The following is a 22,114-nucleotide window of genomic DNA, read 5'->3' as shown; positions in this document are numbered from 1 at the left end:
ACCGAAGCGAAACACTGCAGCACAGCATATGGCAATGAATGAAAAATTTACAAAAGCATTTAAAAATCGATAAACCAACTAACATTTATTTCTATCAGAAGATGCACACGTTTCGCATAGTGATGGCAAACGGATGGTAGTTCTATAATACAAATTCGGCTTCGATTCAACCAACGGTTGTCTGTTTACTGACCAACAACTTGAATATACCTATTTTAAGTTCAGACTCATAGTTTGAACCGGTATAACTTTAACTCTGGAATTAGGGTATGGAAATTTGTTTGAATTGAGAATAAATCTTGTCATTGATTCAGGCATCAACCGTTGCTATGAACCAGTAATCGCACCGATTGCCAGGTTTGCTCAATGCTAGGTTTCTACCGAGCGGTAGCAAGATCGAAACTGCACACAAATCATATCATTAAAAAAGTTTTCGTCAAAGCCCAGAGGAGTTAGCTTGTCTGCAAATCATAATTTTTCTAGCCAAATAATGACTTAATCCGTTATATAGATAAAATTTCCGCTGGAAAATTTTTAATCAACTTAACAGGGTTGAGCAGTTAAGATCTTTCATTTTAGACTCGATTTTTATATACCTTATCATATAATTCGGCAAAATGACCCTTACGACAAATGGCTTCCGGCGAAACGGCTTTTAGTAAAGAGATTTTTGGTGAAATGACTTCCAGCGAAATGATCCTGACTCCGTTTTGAGGTGCCGTGTAATCGTAATCGTCGTTGATAATTTTCTCATACCTTCTAGGTACTCTTTCTATCCGTTTTTTTTGCGTAGTCAAAAGACAGAAGGCAACAATTTGATTCCTTTTCACAGTTCCATTCGAATTGGTAAAGGGAGATTGCGAGAGCCAGTTCATGGTCGTGGTCCTTATTTTTGAATATCCTTTAAAACGACTACATGGTTTTTGGATTTCGGTTGAAAAGCTCTAAACACCAACTTACGGCAGAAAAGCACCTTCGAACATTGACATTTACCTGACGCTGGATAAAAAGTTGCCACGGCCAAGAACGCTTCAGGGAACCCGAGCTCAAAAAGTTACTGTGCAATTTTTATAATTTTTTTTTTATAATTTTTATAGTTCGATTATTCCCTACATGTGAACCCTTCGTTCGCGACCTGTAAGTAACCAAAGCGGTTCGTTTTAGTTTGCGGAGATTTTTTCTAGAAACACTAGGGTGGCAACATTTTGGGGTTATCTCTAATTTCGTAAAGCGGTAGTGCTCAAAAGTTTAAGCATTAAAAAAGAGCCTATGCAATTTGAGCTAATGCGGTTAAAGTTTGAAAATTTTCGATCATGAAAAATCCATAGGTTCATGAAATTTCTGATATCGAATACTTAGTTTTGTTGCCGAATGTCTTAAAATCGCACGAAACGTCGAGATCTTGTGTTCCATCGTAATATTTCTTTTGAAAAAAATCGACTTTCTGAGACTTCTTTTTGCTAAATATTTTTGAATTGTCTGAAACGTCGAGATATAGGTCTTCTCGATTTTTTTTTGAAAAAAAAAAATCGATTCTGGGATTTTATCTATTTATAATTATTTTTTAATTTTTGATACCAAATATTTTAGAATTGTTTGAAACGTCGAGATATCACATTTGGCATAAAAAATATTCCGGTTTCAAAAATTTCTTATAAGGTGATTTTTCATGATCGAAAAGTTTCAAGTTTTAACCGCCAGGCGGCATAACTTACTTAATTCCGATTTAGCTCAAATTTTGAATAGGGACTTTTGTTGAAGTGTTTAAACTTTTGAACACTACCGGTTCATGAAATTAGAGATGACACCAAAACATTGGCACCCTAAGGGACACGAATCATTTTTAGGAACATTTCTAGCAGGGAATGTGAGAAATCCATGCAATTAAGGACGATTCAACAAAAGTGGGCTACCGAAAAATTAATGTAATTTTTGTAATAGTTTAGAATTATGATATCTGCAGCTCACAAAATTAATTTTACCTGTGTGGATCCGCGAAGAACCATGACGGTTTCGAAGGGATCGACTGTATAAAAAGGTGGAATAGGTATGAAATCAGGCATGTCCAAACACTGCACTGCACTGCGTGCTTCATATAACCACCGCCACCGCGTGTATTGAGAATGCCATTGCGTGCTAGTGCACAAAGAGAAACACGAAACGCAATATCCGAAGCCACGGTGCTCGTGGCGCTGTTTTATTTTCGGCACTGGTGTTTCAAGCTTCGGCATACACCGAAACCGCGTGTTTTCAGTTTCGCTAAACACCGGAGCCGAGTGTTTTCAATTTCGCGAAGGAACCGAAGAGCACCAATGCGTTGGTAATATTGTCAATCAATTGAATTCAATCAGACGTTTATTGATGAAAAAAGAATTAATCATTCAAACGCATTTTTCGTCATACCGTGGCGCTATAGGTGCTTATAGTACAAGCAACGTATATGGCAAAATCGGAAACACTCGGCTTCGGTGTTTGCCGAAGTCAGGAACACTCGACTTCAATGCTGCCCGAAAATCCAAGCACCGGTGGTTGACAATTACACGACCACCACTACGGGTGCTTTTTCTACTGCGTTCGGTGTTATTTTTTCAACACGGGCACGAAGCGTAGCATTCAATACTCCTGGTGGTGTGCTCACGACGGAAGGTGAGTACCGTGCAGAACGGATCCGTGTTTTTGCCATGCCTGTATGAAATCCTCAACTTTTCTTCGAATACTGTGCATCATATTTTGGACACCTTGTTGCCTAACCTGACCGGCCATTTTGTTCCATCTCTTCATCTCTGTAGCATCCCGAGTCACCTTTCCAAGCAAAGCAAAGTTATGGTAGGGGAAAGTCTTATAAAGCGCCCCTGCTAGCCAAAATGCCCCCTTTCCTTTCTTAAGCATTGAAGACTTTTCTGAACCAAAGTTTTATCACTAACACTATCTTTTCGTAGGATCTTTCTGCTATGCAAGTTTGGTGGTTGTCGTTTGCAGGAAAGTATGAAAAAACTAAAAATTTCATTTGGCAGCTTTTCGATGTAAAGTTTTGCTTCGATTAAATAGATGTTTTATCTGCCATTTCTTTGACATACTGATTATCTCAAAACAGTAACTCTATGTACATTTCAAGAAGCATAATGCATCATAGTTGTGGGATAAAATGTCTTTTGTTGTGTGTCATGCCACTGATTTGTTGTGAGACATATTTTACGGCTGCTGGGGCATTATGTCTGAGGCGAGCGAAAAAAACTAAGAATGCGGCCGCTTTGGAAAATGTGTTTATATCAATCAGTTCTCATCTTTTCAATTGGAGTCATTGAAAATTATGTTCCTCATCAGTATTGCAATGAAATACTTACATTCTCGAGGAAAATATATCAATACACTTGGAAAAATCTCAATGTTTGCTTAAGGGGGGCATATTATAACACTTTACCCTATTACATTCCTTTGGTGAAATTTGATCATACTGACTCTAGAATGGAAACGTTGGGGCTCGAACAAACCTAAGACAAGACAAGACAAGACAGCTTACGTTACGATTTCGGAGCCAAGACTGAGAGCCACTTTAACGTTTTTGGTTTTGTACTGTTTTCTTAACCACAGGATTATTCTCGACGTATTTTGCAATGCTTGCAGCAAGATTAGTGAAAATGCATTAAGAAAATTTAAACTCAAAATAAACTAAATTCAACAAATATTATTTTACCAACACGTACATAAAAATGTTGGATAACTCAGTACCACACAAAATACAACGAAATTTTTGTTAACATGACAAGTATTATTAATTGAAAAATGGAATGTAAATAACATACATTAATATATAAAAGAAATTGGCTGCACTGCACATGTCGCTAACCACATACAGTCAACTATCATTAATAATTCAGCAGGGCCTATGGAAAGTTAACAAAATAATAGTAAGAAGTCAGCTGTCTAGTCTTGTCTTAGGAACAAACGACAACTGACTTGTAAGACGCCTATGCATTGTTTTCTCGATACCAATATAGAACTTCTCCGCTGTAGTGAAAGCCTACCAAATTATGCCAACACTTTTCAAGTCCATTGCGGGCTTTAATATAATTTAATTAATTTAATTCAATTTAACTTTTTCTGACTCTCCTGCGTGTACATGTTCGAGTCCCGACCTGGAAGGATTCTTAGTTGACGATATCATAATCCGACAGCCTTGGGTTTACTTTAATTGTTCTCAACATTATCAAATGCAGCTTTCGATTCTTGTGGGGTTTCCGTTTTTAAAATACCCTACACCGGAGCTTTTAAATTACCCTACACCCTACACATAAGCAGTAACCCTTGACTACAATAAACGATTCTTAACGCAGAGAAAGTGCTTCTGAATTCCATCGCGTTCTTGTTGAAGCTTATTGGAAACTTAGTCTGTCTGTCTGTTAAACGTGGAGATTCAAGTGTGACAGACAAAAATTTGGAAGAATCCGAAGGGTTGTTGAACGAAGAAAGTGCCCAAATTCAAAAACAAATAGGGGAGAGGTTGAACATTAGTCGCCAAGCAATTTCTGATCGTACACACGTCATGGAACCGATCAGATTGTGGGTAAATGGGTTCCTTATGAGCTGAATGATACATAGAAGAAAACCGTGAAACGGTTCGAGAAATATTTCTTTCTCCACGCGAAACAAAGGTTATTATGACCATCTTAAGCGCATAAAATCATGGTCAACATTGTCCAACCAATGACATCAACTGTAAAACCTAATGGCTTCGGAAAGAAAACGATACTCTGGATTTGATGTAATCAAAATAGTGTCTTGTACTATTAGCTTCTCAAACCAGAGAAACGGTGAATATATTTCGCTATCGACAGCAAATGATAACATTTAATCAAGCATTGCTCGAAGCACGACCACAATTACTTCCCCAAACACAAGTACACATTTTGTGGCACGACAACGCCTCAGATGAGAACTTTTGCTCCATACGACATATTCCTCAGGCTGGGTTCTTTTCTGCTATAAATTGTTCTCTTCGATGTCTTGGTCCTTCTCGACTATCAATTATTATAAAAAATTCGCATTATTAACTTTACAATTCTTTATAGGTTCACGATCGGGGGGATCGATACTTTTCTTTTTAAGTCACTTAAAACTTTATTTATAGGAGAAATTATTACATGATTTTGCAAAAATAAAAATACTATAATTATTATTTTATTATGATGTTGTTAGTAGCTGTTCTAAGAAAAAAAATGCACCAAATTAGTAGAATTAGATCTGGTTCGAGTCCTGCTGGAACGGGACCTAGTGACCGAGTTTCACCGGTTCTGCGTGTTTTTTAAATTATCTATGCCAACTGTTCCTACACCTCTTCTTACTATAAATGCGCTGCCTCGACCAGCAGTGTCATCGTGATGAAATGGCATCACGTTACGGAAAAGCACGACAACGTCGTCGATGATGATGATTGACAGCCTGGTTGGCTTGTTGGTTGGTCACGGTTACGGCCGGGGAAGCGCTACGGTTCCTCTCTAGAGAATTGTTACTGCCGAGTTTCCCAGCCGGCAGTGCGCCAGCATGCAAACACCGTGTTTCACGCCACTGTTGCCCGTTGTGTCTGAGACAACCAAGCAGTGCAGCGAAGTGTTCAAAGCAAACGGAAGCAGGAAATGGGCCAAGTCGGAGGTGTAGCGGTATCAAACCTATCCAAGCAAACGGCGAATCCAAAGGTTTTCGATTAACCGGCCAATTTCATCTCCTCTGGGTTTTGTCAACCTGTCTCGCGGGTTGGCCTCAGCTCGGATTTTCCGACGCAATCATTTCAGGTTTTCTCAATTTAATTATAATTAGAAAAAGTGATTTTAGATGTTGCTGCTGGGTTGCCGTCCAGCATAAAGTTGATTTTTCTATTCGACAAGAGTAGTTCGTGTCTGTTTTTACCTAAAATACCCAATATTGTTCATGTGTTACTCTGTTCCAATTGTGTACTTCATTCGTAGGAGCCCTAAAATATACTGTTGTGGTTCTTCGATTCATCTTTCCAGCGCGCAAAGCTTTTGTAATAAAATTGATTTAAACTGCTTGAACTGGCAGTCATGCATAATAGGATCTAAATTTATCACTTAACACCTTACTTCGATTGATTTTACTTCTGTGGAGAATTATTGCTCGGGGCCTATAAATTAAAATTGCCGGACAGCCGTCTATGGTCGGACTGACAGTGCAAAATAATGATCATCGGGGCCTGCACCACGAGCTAATTAGCGAATTGACAGCAAAAGTGACCGTGTGTTTCGTTTTCAATAACGATAGATTTTTTCAAGATCAGCTAGACGCTATCAGTTGGAAACGTGTCAACGGAATGGTTTTCTGATAAACAAAAAAGCCATTTGTGGTTAGTCCTGTTGAAAATATTGCAACTTTGTTTATTGATTATAAAGTCTTATGCATTTATCGGGTAGCAATCGAATTTCTAGTTTTTACCTATTTTTATAAATATTAAAAAAATAGGTATAGAATTCGCTCAAACTTTAGACAAATTTTCCGAGGCCCGGAGGACCGAATGTCATATACCAATCGATTCAGCTCGACGAACTGAGCAAATGTCCGTGTGTGTGTGTGTTTGTGTGTGTCTGTATGTGTGTTGTCAACTAAGAGGTTGAGATCTCAGAGATCGATTTTGATCAAACTAGTCGCAAATGAAAGGTCTCTCCGTCACCCTGAACGCACCCTGAATTGAATGGTTTTGAGATCGGTTGTTTACTTTTTGAGTAATACGAAGATTTATGTCAAATTTGTCAGTTTTTTGACAGTATCTATCACAATTAACCTTGAAAACAGAATATATTTTCAGACTTAGATTCCGCACGGTAATACCTATCCAACAAGCCATAGATTGTCAAAATCCGTCCATTTTTAACGGAGATATCGAAATTTTTGTGTAAGCGACTTTACTCCAATATTCCAGCAGTAGAAGTTTTGAACGCTGTCTGGCAAAGAAATGCTTGGGAGCAACATGAAACACGATTTTTTATACTGCTATATACATTTGTTTCTAAGTACCCAAAAGACTGTGTACAGCATGATATTTTGCCTCGGACCGATTTTAGCACGGTTCGTTTTTGGCAACATAATCGTTCGAACATGCCATATGTAAACCAGATGATGGCAGAATTTTCAAGTTGATAGCAATTTTATAATTATATTGCTTTAAACTACTTACAGCAATAAATGCTGGAAGAACATAACAGCCATATACCATTCGAATCAGTTCGTCGATATCAGCAAATGCGTGTGTGACAAATAATTTCACTCAATTGTTTTCGGAGATGGCTAAACCGTTTTCTACAAACTCAGATTCATATGATAAGTCGTATACTCCCAAACAAGGTTCCTGAATTATGTTTGGTTCCGACCTCTGGTTCTGGAACTGCAGGATGATATGTGAAACGAAATTAAAAGTGTGTAACTCACTTTCCTCGTGGATGGCTGAACCGATCTAAGATTCAAATGAAATCTAAGAATCAACTAAGATTCAAATGAAAAGTTTTAAGATTCTATAAAACATCTTGTTTTTTCAGTCAGATCCAACTTCCGGTTTCGGAGATACAGGGTGAATGGTATAAAAATGTCTATTTCACATAAATTAATCAAGTTTATCGGGTTAGCAGATTTGGATAGTCGATAACCAAATAAACTTATTTCAGCTTTAGTGGTATTCAGTTTTCGATACGGATTTAATTCGCACTACGATTTCTCAAACATGTCTACACTGATTTTCAAACATTTCAGTGGTCCACGTACAATTTCAGTGATCCACGCTTCAGTTCACGTCGCAGAATTAGCTGCTATTCAGTGCACCCTTGAGATCATTGAAACCTTGCCCAAAAACCATTACTTCATTGTCACGGACAGTTATAGTTCAATAGAATCTCTCCGGGTTATCAAGCCAGGAAAGCATCTCTCATATTTCCTGGGGTAAATGCGGGAACATTCGAGAGCTTTATCTGAACGGTGTTAGGGGCTGTTCATAAAAGACGTCACGCTTTTTCTGGCAATTTTTGATAGTGATTTTGAGCTAAAATGATGTAAGTTCAATTATTGAATGATTCGATCAGCTTTGATCTTGGTGGAGGAAAATCACATATGATCAAGATAAGACATGACATGATCCACGTTTGAAATTGTTGATCCCCTAAGGGGTGTGAAAATCAGTAACAACAGCAATCCTACAGGAATTTATAACTAAGGATGACGCGTGTCAATGAGACTTTTCCAAAATCATGGAACATTGTCAATTTTGTATCTTTTGGAAAGGCTCTCTTAACAGAGTTGGGGAAAATATCGGTTTCGTTACAGTACGGTTTACGTAGTTTCAACATATATTCTCGTTTGATGCATCCCGTGTTAGATTTCGCAACCGTTGTTTCATTCGCAATAAAATGAATACTAGATTAAGAGAAATAAATGCTAGATGAAAATTTTATGAAAATAATAAATTTGAATCGTAATCACATTGATATTGTCAATTTGACAGCATTCTCAGGAAAATATTTCACACCACGTAGTGATTAGAGCGTCGTTTTACTTCCAGCTGGTTGATGCTGATGATGATGTTTATGATGATGCACTTTTTTGATTAAACTCAATAAAACGCTTTTTGACATGAATTTAATTTATGGAAGTAACAGGAGCACAGGGTTTGATTTCCTACATCATTCATTTCCTAATTCATAAGAAGAAGCTTTTACGTTAACAAACACACGTTTTCCTATAGAATGTAAACGTTTGTTGTGGAGATTTTTTCAGGAAATAGGGCAAAGCAGTAATATAATTAGGTATTTCAAAATTGCGCTCATTGAAAAAATTGGACGTCACATCCCAACAACCCTCTCCCCTTCCCCCTGTCACAAAAGATCACGTTTTGTGATCCCCCTTGCGGCGTGACGTCTTTTCTTATATGCTTCTCATCTATAGGTACTTGAAAAACATCAATCTACAAGTCTAATCTGTTGCTATGCCTTGTTTAGAAAATTCAGATCGATTCTAACATCCGCTCGATCTTCCCCACCCCCTGGCTGTCCACCATCTTCATGAAATTATTTTGATTTTTATGACATCACTAACCGTTTCGTTCTCACCCTCCCCGTTTCTTCTCCATCTCTGCTGTCAACTAATAAGATCTTTTTGCCGACAAAGCCAGAATTTCCTAGAGTAAATCAACGTTATCTCAATGCGATAATACCACAATAGTTAAAATTATACTAGTTTTATGTAAATAGATGTTTAAAATTAGAAAATGCAGTCGTGGTGATACGCACCAAAAAAGTGAAAATAATTTTACTCAATTTCCTCGGAGATGACTGAACCGATTTTCACAGGCTTAATTTCCAATGGTACCATACAAGGTTCCTGAATTTCATTTGGATTCGACTTCCGGTTCCGAAGTTACAGGGTGATATACACCAAACATGTGAAAATAATATCACTCACTTTTCTCGAAGATGTCTGAACCGATTTTCACCATCTTAGATTCTACTGAAAGGTCTTATGGTGAAATGTAGCGGAATGCGCGAATAGCGTTTTTGATCAATTATTCAAAAACTAGACCAATTTTCGAAAAACCAAAAACACTTAAATTTTCGAAATTAAATTTATCACAACTAAGTATTCTTAGAATTTTGACTATTTTGCTTTGCTTGATGGTTTTACAACTGAAAAGTAGTGTTTGTAGCAGAATTTCACAAAGAATCTGAAAATACAACGCAAAATTATAAAATTTTTGCCAAAACAACCGAAATTTGAAAAAGTTTACATAAACTTTTCCGCATTTTTTTTTATTGCTTTCGCGCCGCTGTTTCGTATTGAGGTGGTGTGAGAAATGCACGGTGGACTCGGTGGTATTATATCGTGAGCAAAAATTACATATCAAATAATGACGCGAATTTATGCAGCATTGGGTTTTATGTTGAAATGTAAAGAAGTTGAATACAATAAAATGGTTATTGTAAGAAATCGTTTATTTTCTAAGTAACTGTCATTTATAATGCTAAAAATGTCCAACTCTGTTGAGCTCAATGCACTGATGTTGCTGAAGTAATAATGCTTGGCTGTGTAATATCATATAATAGGTATTCTTTTAGATTGCAGCAATTTTTATACCAAAATTAAAACTTCAACCTTGACAGACTACTGAATGAAACGAATACAAGCCAAGTATTATCGTTCATGTAGAATATTTGAAAATGTAACTTTTATATAACCTGTGATACAAACAATGTGACCTGGTGAACTACTGGCTAAGATATCGAAAATACTTGAATGTTCTTATGTCTTCAATCGTTCTTTTGAAGAAGAATCCATGCTTGCTACTAAACTCAGGCATATACATGGTTAGCCTGTTAGTCAATACATATAAATTAAACCTCATGTTAGTCACTCATAATTACTCATGATTCATAGCTCTGGTGTAATAGTAATCACTAACAATAACGATTGAATTATTATATTCAAAGTGTGAAGGATTGAAAAATCCATTACGTCCAGTCTTTTTTACAAGCCAACATATCGAGAGGTAAGCCCACTGCGCTCAATCACTGAAAAAAGTTCTAGTTTCTATGTGTCGGTTTTTCTTGTTATGCTTTGTGCGACGGTTCGTTCAACTGAAGCGGATAATATTTTGCGCGAATTTTATGACGCTACATTGCACCTTAAGGTGCCATAAGAATATTCCAATTTTCATTCGGATCAAACCCCTGGTTTCGGAGGTAGGGTGCTTATCGTAAAAATGTCGATTTCAAGAATATTTTTTTCCTAAGCTACCTCTTTATATTGACTAATGAATTTCTCTAATTTGCAAACCACTGTTGTCTGTAACCAATTGATAGTCCCATAAATGATTTACTGATTTTTTCCAAATCCGACATCTATAGGTGGATTAAAACAGGTTTTTAAACGTGCGAATAGTAGTAACGTACGACTGATTCATCAAAAACAAGTTATAAATAAAAACGCGATGAGCGACACTCCAGTGCTCCATGATGGAAAATTACTAGACGAAAATAAATATTCATTCTTCTACTTTCCGATGCCGTGTTCGGTTTATGGCTCCCTTGTTTGGTTTCAGTGTAAACCGAGAACAAAATGTGGCAGGTTCATTTGCGCAACCCTGTACCATAGGATGATGAGTGCTTCAAATCATAAAGCTTAGTTTGAAATGACCATTCAAAATGCGTGCATTCTTTAAAATTGTTTCCATATATAGGTTTTGCCCATATAAATTTACTTGGCTTTGCCCGTTCTGGGATCCAGAATCGATAGTAGTAGTCATATTCCTAGAAGTGAATTTTTGTCCATTTTTCATACTAGCAATTGTAAGAAAAGGATTATTTCACCACTAGGTGGACTTGACAATTGACTTAAAACACTGAAAAGGGCTCAACAATTTTGAAAAGACTTGAGAAACCATTTCGTTACGCGTTCCTTTAGTTGGTTAGATAGAGATTTGGTCTGAAATATTTAATCAGAAGTGCACTTAACTGCGCAGGGAACCCTCCGTCAATGTCTAACTAAGGTTTCAATAACCAATATGTCATGAGTTATCTCAAAAGACATTGGACGTTCTCGAAAGATTCAAACAAACTTACCGATCTGGCATCGGGAATCTCGCTAAGTCCGAGTCCCTCCATGACAATCTCTTGTAGTTTAGTTTGATTGAACGTTGCCGACGCTGCTGCCGCGACGGCGTCACTTTCACTATCACCTAAAACGTCCTGCTGCGATTGCCGCCGATGATGTTCCACTTGAGTGTGATAAATACTACTACTGGTAAGCTGAGTGCTACTGTGAGCTGTGCTAGTTATCGTTGAACTACTGCTGCTACTAGTGGTTAGAATTGGAACGGTGGTACTGCTGCTGCTGCTGCTGTCTACAGTAGCGGTTGCGGCCTCTGCTAGGGTTAGCGTTCTACACGCTCGGTTATCACAGATAGATAGGAACAATAAAATCAGGAATTTCGGTAAATAACTGCTACTAGTGCTGTAGTAGAACCTGTTGGTACTGCTACTTCTGCTGCTGTCGCCGATACTGAGGGATCGGCAGTAATGCCGCCCTACTGGGTGCTGATAGTGATGTGGATACCGGTGGGAGTGTTTGTTGTGTGGCAAAGGATGGGGCGGATGCAGGGTTCGTTTGAAGCTGATATATAATTCGGTTATCATCTTGGCAGGATGATAGGTATTGCTTCCTGTCGTTGCTTGTCGTATTCGTACCAGTTTACCCATCCTAGTGCATAATCACGTTACTCCGAGATAATTGCACCCGGGGGTCTAAGCTAACTTAATAGACTTAATTGATCGATGTTTGTGTAACTTGTTTTAACCTTTGCTATTGCGGACGAAAATCAGCCGGCTGCACGTTCTAATAATTAGGTGCAACTGCACTATTGCAGATTAACGCCAAAGTTTAATTGAACGCGAGCGCAAATATATTATACTTTAAAATTTTAGTGCGTTTTGCTTCACGGTCAGTGCTAGTAGACGTAGAGTAAGTATAGAAGTATAAATTCTAGTGCGCATGGGAGTAGGAATTTGTCCGAAAGCGGCAACTTGTTCACCGCCAGGCCTACCGTTCCAAGCTTGGTTGTTTTATATCTTGAGAATGAGTTATGCTAATTCTATTTCTTCCCGCACAATCCGAACAAAACCGCAGAAATAATCTTCTCAACCGCACTTGTTTCGCGTGCTGCGTGATTGCCAGTTGTAAAATTGCACCTTAATTTTCCACTTCTTCTGGACCTGTTCGAAAACCGCACGCACTTTTTTCGTTTCGCATACAAACACAAACACTAGGTAAGTATTTACTCTCCTTCCACCTGAGATCTGAACACGTTTCTTCCAACAGCAAGCACGTTACCGATAACGATCATCTGATTTTGCCTCTGTCTTACTTGTTTTCTGTTTGTTTCGTACTTCGTGGCACATTATCACAAGAGCCGACACTGAATCGAGGACCCGAAATTCAAATTCTTGCACCTCTTCGGTTCTCGCGCCGAAATCGTCGAACAACTTGTCCGGAAAATGTTTTAATTTTATCGTATATTTGCCTTCGCACTGTTATTTTATTTATTTACTCGCTATTTCTTCTTGTTCGCTGCGTCTGCGACTCTCTTCAGAAAACGAAGAAAATCGAATCTTCATCACACACCACATTACAACGTGCACATCGTCTTCCCGCGAATGCACTTGTTTTGATGTCGCATCCAAATTTTGATTTATTTTTATTCGTTTCCTCCCCGCACTCGTTTACCGATCTGCTCACGGTCTAACTCAATACGAGTAATTGCTGTATTTTCATCGAAATAAGTGATTAATCAGGATTGCACAAGATAGTCTGCTGATCCCTCGTAAAATCGTCTCTGTGGGAGCAATTTCCCAAATCTCACGAACTCGCGACATATAGCGAAAAATGAAAAAAAGACTTCCAGTTGACGTTTGCAAAACAACATGTGCAACAATCTGTAGCTAACCGACCGAATTTCCGGTACCTATAGGTCGATGTGACCAGCTAGCGTTCTGAGCTTAAACTGTTGTCTCCGCGATGTTGACCGTCGTTACTTAACATAAAATTTTCCTTACTTTTTCGCTTCACAAACCGACTCTGCCTCCGCCTGTCGCCCTAACCGGACTGATAGCTGCTGCCGTGCAGTGGTGCTAAGCTCTCTCTCAGCAGAGAACAATCACTGCGGCTGAATCGTGATTGGTTGGGTCTAGTCGCGCGCCAAAAGTGAACCGCGACCGAACGAGAGAAGCACTCTCCTGCTCGAGTGAAGGCGGAAAATGAAAGTCTCGCTGGTCGGAATGCGATTGGCTGATGGTAGTAGAAAAGATGATCGAGTGCGAGAGAAATGCTGGAGAGAGTGAGTGGAAAATGTCCCATGCTGATGGGTGCTTTCCCGATGCTAGTGGCCGACCGGTTGAAGGAAATCGAGAGAGAATAGATAAGGGCAAGTTGGCGCGAAAAATAAGGAATTAGAAGAATGCACGTGTTTTTCGATATGCTAATGTTTATATTTATGATAGGTAAATGTGTAACTCGAATGCATCTCATCGGCACTTCAATGGATTGCCGTGCGATATCACACTATCTGCGAATAAGAAAGCATCTAGTATTAGTAAAAGGATTATTAGTGTCAATAGATTTGCAGCGGATATTGCGATATTTTGGTGTTAGCGGTATTCTTAAAGTATGAAAGTTGATCGCTAAATTTTATGTGACTTTAGGAGAAAAATTAAACACAGTTTTTATAGTTGTGGCACATTTCGTGTCAACCTTGAGTTGGTTGGTGCAATAATTGCAGTCGTTTGATTATGATATGGTTAAATCTAAACATATTATGTCGTTTTCGTTTTTAAATTGCACTACACAGGTGTAGCGAAAGCTGCACTGAAACCGTTCGTTTTTACCAATTGCACTACACCAGTGCTACACTTTTTCTGCACCGATACCACTAGTGTAGCACTCATCAAAAGTTTGGTGTAGCTCTGTGCAATGGAATCGTTTATTGTAGTCAATGGTTACTGTTTATGTTTTCATCATTTTTGTTCGTTTATTCATGCCATGGTGTAGCACTCCACCGGTGTAGTGCAGTTTAAAAACGAAAACGATATTAGAAGTATGACAAAATTCTTGAACTCAAATCGCTTTCCATTTCACCAATTACAACTGTATCTCTCCACAGTTGCTGAAAGAATAAAATGTCCTGCTATTAAATTTTTCTAAGAGCACTTCCAGAAATTAACAGAAGAAAATCAGGATCGACTTGCTTCGATTTGGATGAAACTTTGCACACATCTTCTATATGGAAATCCGTTTGTTTTGCACGGATTGAAAGACAAATTTAACTCAAGACTAATTTAAAAACCCTTCTTAATCCACCTAGTGGTGTGATAATGCCTTTCTTTTCTTTCATAACAGTCTCATGAAAATATATTTCATACTTTCATTATATAATTTCAGATACTTATTTTGACACCAATTGATTTAGACTGATTCAAGTAGTTCAAAAAAGCATGCTTCAGTGTTTATGTCACAAAGTCAGCATTATTTTTCCAAACTAGTGCTTGACATTCGCGTTGCCTATTTGTATGAGAAGAGTGATGCTAATCTAAAAAAACCTTCTTAGTCCACTTAGTGGAATTTTCATATATCTTGAAAAATCACCATAGAGGGGGGGTGGGGGTACATGAAATTTTCGAATTCGAAAAAAATAATTGATGCCAAAAAATTTTTTGAAAAAATCGACTTTGGGACTTTTGAAAAAAATTTTGTTTTAAATGGCGCTGAATTTTGATGTTCTATGTAGTTTAAAAAGTTTCGGCATCAAAAAAAAAAATTTCGATTTTGGTGGTCGTCAAATGGTGAGATAACGAAGTCCTCACAAGTTCCTATCTCATCCCTCCCCGAGCGTCTATGATGACATTTGGTCAATAGAACGGCGTCGACTGGGTGCTATCGCCTTCTGCGTTAGTAGCAGAATGAGAGGGTGCGAAATGGCTTGTAGTTTGAAGCTCATCCTAAAGGGCAATATTTATGGTAGTATATTGCCACATGTGGTTCTGTTGTTTGTTGCATTATTTGTTATATATTGAATTGAATTATATTACATGGTATTATATATTGTTGTTATTATTATTATTAAGATTATTATTATTATTATTATTACCATTATTATAATTATTATTATGATTAACAAAGAAATATTATATTTCCTGCAGCACTGCGACGAAAGAAGAGCATAACTTACACTGCGACATCAACTGTTATACATTGTATCATAGCATATTATTTCATATAGTATCTTCTGTTATGTTATATTATGTTGTATGGTATTATACTGCATTGCATTATATCATATTATATTGTATTATATTTTAAGTATATGTATTGTGATATATTGTATTATGTTATAGTATATTGTGTAATGTGATATTATATTGTGCTTTATCATATTATATTATACTTTGTTATATTATGTTATATTTTATTACATTCCATTATATTATATTATGTTATATCACAGAGAACAGATATCCAACACACATTCATACGTGCAAAGTCGTGTGCAACGGTGATTTTCAACGGATTTTCACTTGTATGCTTCACACAGCTTTTTAAAAAAGTTTGTACTAGCTTGGTAGTATACTGTATTCCATTAATTATGTTATATTATATTATATTATGATATTTTGTGTTATGTTGAATGAATTATATCATATTATATTGTACTGTATTATATTATATTTTTTTATATAAATTTATGTTATATTATATTGTATTATATTGTATTATGCTCAAGTATATCAACAACGGGGAGGGGCAGGGAGTGCATCAGGGTATCTTACAAGTGAATGACTGGATGATGGAGTAGATTGCCAACCTGAGTCACGTGGGGGAAGCTTTGTGTTTTTCCCTGAAGGTCTGAAATGAGTAAGACGCACCCTTCTAACAAACAAACCATCAGGCGGGTTTAAGCTGGTACAGCGAAATTCTTTATTTTATGGCCGGATGTTCTTGCTGGAAGACGCCGGGTCCTCAAAACCCATTTTGGCCTTCTTAACAGTAATTATATGAAAGCTATCTGATAATCAAATTCGGATCTACTGTAAGTCTACCCTCATACACTGGTAATGCCTTGAACTGATGGTGGCTTTAAACATACATACATACATACATACAAAAAAAATTTTCGATTTTGGAAATTTCATGTACTCTCCCCTATGGTGCTTTTTCAAGATCGAAAATTGTCGAACTTTTACCACCGGGCAGCACCCCTTACGCATGTCGGATTTAGCTCAAATTTTGCATGAGGACATTTTTCGATGTGCTTAAACTTTTGAGCACTAGCGCTTTACGAAATTAGAGGTCATCCCAAAATATTGACACCCTTATATGTATAAGAGCGGTGAAAATCAACGTGTTTTGTCGGTTACGTCACTTATACCATCATATCTCTGGAACCAAAAGTCACAGCCATTTGATCTTTGAACTTGATCAATGGCCCGACAGTAGCTTTCAAACGAGCCCAAGCTTGTTAAAATCGGTTCAGTCATCTCTGAGAAAATTGAGCGCGTTCAAATATCTTCTAAAAGTGCACACACACATACACACACAGACATTTTCCGATCTCGTCGAACTGAGTCGAATGGTATATAACACTATGGGTCTCCGAGGCTCCGATCGAAAGTCAATTTTCAAAATCGAAGAAATAATTTTGGTGCCAAAATGCTTAGAATTGCATGAAACGTTGAGATTTAGTGTCATCTCGAAAAAATTTTTTTTGGAAAAATCGATTTTTTTGACTTAGAAAAAATATCGAAATTTTTCTAAGTCCCAGAAAGTTGATTTTAAAAAAAAATTTTTTTTTGAGATGACACTAAATCTCGACTTTTCATGTAGTTTTAAGAGTTTCGGCATCAAAAAATAATTTCCAGTTTGGAAATTTCATGTACTTCCCCCTATGGTGCTTTTTCAAGATCGAAAATTTTCAAACCTTAACCGCCGGGCAGCACCTCTTACGCATGTCCGATTTAGCTCAAATTTTGCATGAGGACTTTTTAAGAGGTGCTTAAAATTTTGAGCGCTAGCGCTTTACGGAATGAGAGGTGATCCCAAAATATTGGCACCCTTATTATGTATAAGAGCGGTGAAAATCAACGTGTTTTGTCGGTTACGTCACTTATACCATCATATCTCTGGAAGCAAAAGTCACAGCCATTTGATCTTTGAACTTGATCAATGGCCCGACAGTAGCTTTCAAACGAGCCCAAGTTTGTTAAAATCGGTTCAGCCATCTCTGAGAAAATTGAGCGCGTTTAAATACAACGCGTTTTGTCGGTTACGTCACTTATACCATCATATCTCTGGAAACAAAAGTCACAGCCATTTGATCTTTGAACTTGATCAATGGCCCGACAGTAGCTTTCAAACGAGCCCAAGATTGTTGAAGTCGGTTCAGCCATCTCTGAGAAAATCGAGCGCGTTCAAATATCTTCTAAAAGTGCACACACACAGACATTTTCCGATCTCGTCGAACTGAGTCGAATGGTATATAATACTATGGGTCTCCAAGGCTCCGATCGAAAGTCGGGTTTTCCAGCAATTCTAATACCTTTCTATGGAGAAAGGCAAAAATCGGGAAAATGTTATTTTAAATGGATATTTCTTCAAATTCTTTCAAAAATTGAAAAACGTTAAATTTGATTAGTATCTAACAGATTGATAAAATGACATGCGAATGCAACTATGTGATGACAACCGCGAGAAAACTTCCGCAGAGACAGACATCGAACCCGTAGCTAGCACCTATCCGGGTAAACCGTTTTTTCAACTAAACCGCCCTACATGTGAAAACACATGAAGTAACAGCTCAATCGTCTAGAAGAACCGAGCATGCTTCGTTGTACTTGGGCGCCACATCTTTCAATTGTAGTCATATCTCTATGGTAACCTCTCCGCCAGCAAGCGCGTATACGTCGTATCACAAGTCTATCTTCGCTCATTGCTTTTGCCGTCATACACTGATTTAAGATATTTGTTTTTGTCTCTTTGTGTGTAACAAAGAGTAACAGATAGCATGGTTGAACACTTGCCTTTTGTAAGTGCACAGCAACTAGTTCCCAGCGACAACGAAAGGCCAGATTATATGACAGCTTCACCAGTAACTACATCGAGATATGATTCAGAAGAAGTACCATCAGCGGCTTCACTCGTCTTAGCATCTTCCCATCATAGTGATCTGGCGGATGATTTGAGGAATTAAAATATTTAAGGTGTTCAATAAAGGTTTTTCTGGAATTAATGTCTATCCTATAGCAGTTAGAGCTTAGGTCTGACTATTATCGGCAAGAAAAGTATTTCAAAAATGTTGAAGGCATCAGGAAACAACTATTCGATTATCCACCACAAAATGAATCTGAAGAAGTTCAGACAGGGGAAGCTAAGGCTGCAGCATTCGACGAAATCATGAGAAAATTAAAGGCGAAAATTACCGAACCAGATTACTTAGAAGATGATGAAATACGGAAACTCTCAATTTTACCTAACTCGTGGTCTGTTCCAATGACGACAAAAGAATTTAATGTGAATGAATACATTTCACTGACAAATAATTTAGTTAAAAAGCAAGGAGTATTGGCTAACAAAAAACGTGGCCGTCCATTGGATCCCGATATAAAATGTGAAGTACGGCAGTTTTTCAACGACGATGATATAAGTCGAACTATGCCAGGACAACGGAATCACGAGTCTATCAGAACTAATGGCGTGCATGAACCAATTCAGAAACGGCTTTTGTTTTAGAGTCTAAGAGAAATATTTCAACGATTCCAAGAGGTCAGCAAACGCCAAATTTCTTTCAGTACATTTGCGGCGTTAAAACCAAACCATTGTAAACTTCTCAATACTTCAGGTTGTCATATTGTATGTGTTTGTACAATTCATGAAAATGTTGACTTAATGCTTCACAGCTACAAAAAGTATTCATTTCAAACTGATTGTAAAGCGTCTTTGGAAAAATTACTGTGTAATTCACAGGTAAGAACAAAGAATTGCTATTTCCGCGATTGCAAGAAATGCTCCACCCCTTCAATTCTTGGAGAAGCTTGTTAGAGGAACTTGAGCAGAAAATTGTAAATTAGATCTATTTTGAACAATGGATAACTACTGACTGTTGCTATCTAGAATTTCTAACAAAACCAGTTGATTTTGTAGCATATTTAACAGAAAAACTAGAAAAAGTTGTAACTTAGGACTGTAAAAAAAACAACAATCTAATTTTTTGAAAGACACAAAATCTTCATTAACTGAAGGAGCAGTAGTTATAATTTTTCCAAGAACTATTCATTCGATGTTCAAGATGCTGTTCAAAATCATCATTGCAACAATGATCCAGCATCAATTCATTCATCTTTTATACATTATAAAGAATCAGGCACGATTAAAAATTTAAGTTTTTTTCTAATATCAGAAGTCTTCAAGCATGACACAATTGCTGTGAAAATTTTTATTTCCAAATAAAAAACGTTTTTGAAACAACGAATAATATAAAAAAGGCAATTTTTGTGTCGAATCTTTCTCAATATAAAAATAGAAAAAAATCGCAAGCCTCTGTAAATTTAAAACAAAATACAACATTGATACGGAGTGACACATCTTCGCAACCTCGCGCGGTAAGGGACCATGTGACGCAATTGGTGGAACATTGAAGAGGATGGAAACAAGAGCTAACTTAGTAAGAGAACATGACACACCCAATAACAAATGCAAAAGTTTTTAACGATTGGGCTTCTGAAAGGAATCAAGATAATTTCATAGCAATCTTATTTTGTTATATGCCACAAGAGGAATATGACGATGCTGGTGTTGAATGGAAAGATAAACAAATAGATTCGAGGTACACAAAAATATCATTGCTTCATTCCAATAACAGAAAAAAGATCGGTGCGAAACTTTTTTCAACAGACATCTTATTATACATAGCTATCTTATTATACATAAATCTGCAGAAAAAAAGGTATAGCTAAAAGGTTAGTTGAAGTTTAAAATAGACTATATAATTACTAAGATAACCAAAACATGAGAATACATCACTGTAATAATTATTGGCCGATGGGAAACAAAAAAGTTTGTTTGCAATACGACAATTGTCTTATTATTATTTCTCGGAAATTATATCTTCAATATGGTTTATTGCAACTTGAATACAATCAGTCTAATTATTGATTATGACAGTTAATTACCGCACTTAAAAAGTTCCAAAAATAGAAAAATAGACAATAGATAACCCCGACTAATTAATAGAAAAGGCGTATTCTCATGAAATATCCGTTTTCTCAATTTTCATTCATTGAATGGAGCTTGGAGAATAATATTTTATTGCTTAGACACATTTATTCCAATCGAAACACCGTTTTTCAAAAATCGTTAAAAAGTTTTTTCTACTGGAAACTTTTTTATCGATCATCTCTCAAACTTTGTAAACATTCATTAGTTTTCTTGTAACTTGACTATTTTGTGGTATAATCAGTGTTGGTGATTGCCGAAAATTTGACAGAAGCTGCTATATTGCTATCTATATTGTATACAACATTTTCAATCCGGTAGAAGTTGCTACAAAAACTCGAGTCTCTCAATGCATAAACCGCGAGAGAATTTTTCTACATTCCTTCGCTCCACTTCATACTCTGAGTATTTCACGGCCCTTAAAAAAATTACAGTCTGATAATGATCGTTGCTGTGTGGAATTTCCCAAGAGAGAATCACAAGTTGACAATTATCGCAGAAAATCGAATCGATGATTCAACTTGATGATTCTCATACTAGGTTGCAATATTTCAAAACCCTTGTGCGGAGCATTCACATACATTTTCATAGACACAACTTATACAAAGGTTATAAGCACATAGTTAGAATAAGCGGCAATAGTAAAATGATTTTATCGCAATTATCCACTGCCCATACAGAATCGGATCGCGAAACGAGAATAAGCGACCGTTTGTTGCTCCAGAGAGAATCCCCACAGCAGCGTGCTAGTCGTTGATTCTCAGACGGTTCACCGAGAGAAATTCGCTCTCGCACTAGTGTCTATTCTATGTTAAATGTACCATGCCGGTTTTTTTGTTCTTGCGATGATTTCCGATTCTCTTTGATGGCACCGATTTCATCGTGGAAGAGTTGCGAGTGAGCATTCTTTGATACGATAAAAGCCACCCTTGGGTATAATCAACCCTATTCTGTACGTCAATCGATTTGAAATATTCCGATCGAATGTGAAATTTCCATTCTGCATTCCGTTCGAGTTGGGTATGAACTCGAATCTCATTCGTTCGAGTAGTTCAATTTTACAACATTACTCGATCGACTTGCGTACGTATTACTTCTGTTCGGTTTAGAATCGTTCTAATTTGTTTACACAAGTGTTTCGTTTACTACGTGTAAGTAGTGTTGACAGCTTTGATGGTTAGAGTTCGAAATTTCAAGTGTTCCCGATCGAGAGTCGATCGAATCATACAAGTCAAACGGAATAAAGAATGCAAAATTCGAACTCGAACGACAGTGTAGATTAGTATCACAAATCCGTCGGATTGCAGAATCG

The 22,114-nt window shown here is 37.2% G+C and overlaps 1 protein-coding gene across 1 annotated transcript in view; it reads right to left on the bottom strand.

Annotated features, from left to right (window-relative positions):
- Positions 1–13,652, bottom strand: part of LOC131435657 (bone morphogenetic protein 6) — a 129,533-nt gene extending 115,881 nt beyond the window's left edge. Inside the window, exon 1 of the mRNA XM_058603777.1 lies at positions 11,610–13,652. Coding sequence (XP_058459760.1) covers positions 11,610–12,245 — 636 coding nt within the window. The 5' untranslated portion in view covers positions 12,246–13,652. The remainder of the gene's footprint in view (positions 1–11,609) is intronic.
- Between the last annotated feature and the right edge of the window lie 8,462 nt (positions 13,653–22,114).

This window comes from Malaya genurostris, chromosome 3, assembly GCF_030247185.1.
Source record: "Malaya genurostris strain Urasoe2022 chromosome 3, Malgen_1.1, whole genome shotgun sequence".
Classification (NCBI taxonomy): Eukaryota; Metazoa; Arthropoda; class Insecta; order Diptera; family Culicidae; genus Malaya; species Malaya genurostris.
This window is presented reverse-complemented; position numbering and strand designations above follow the sequence as displayed.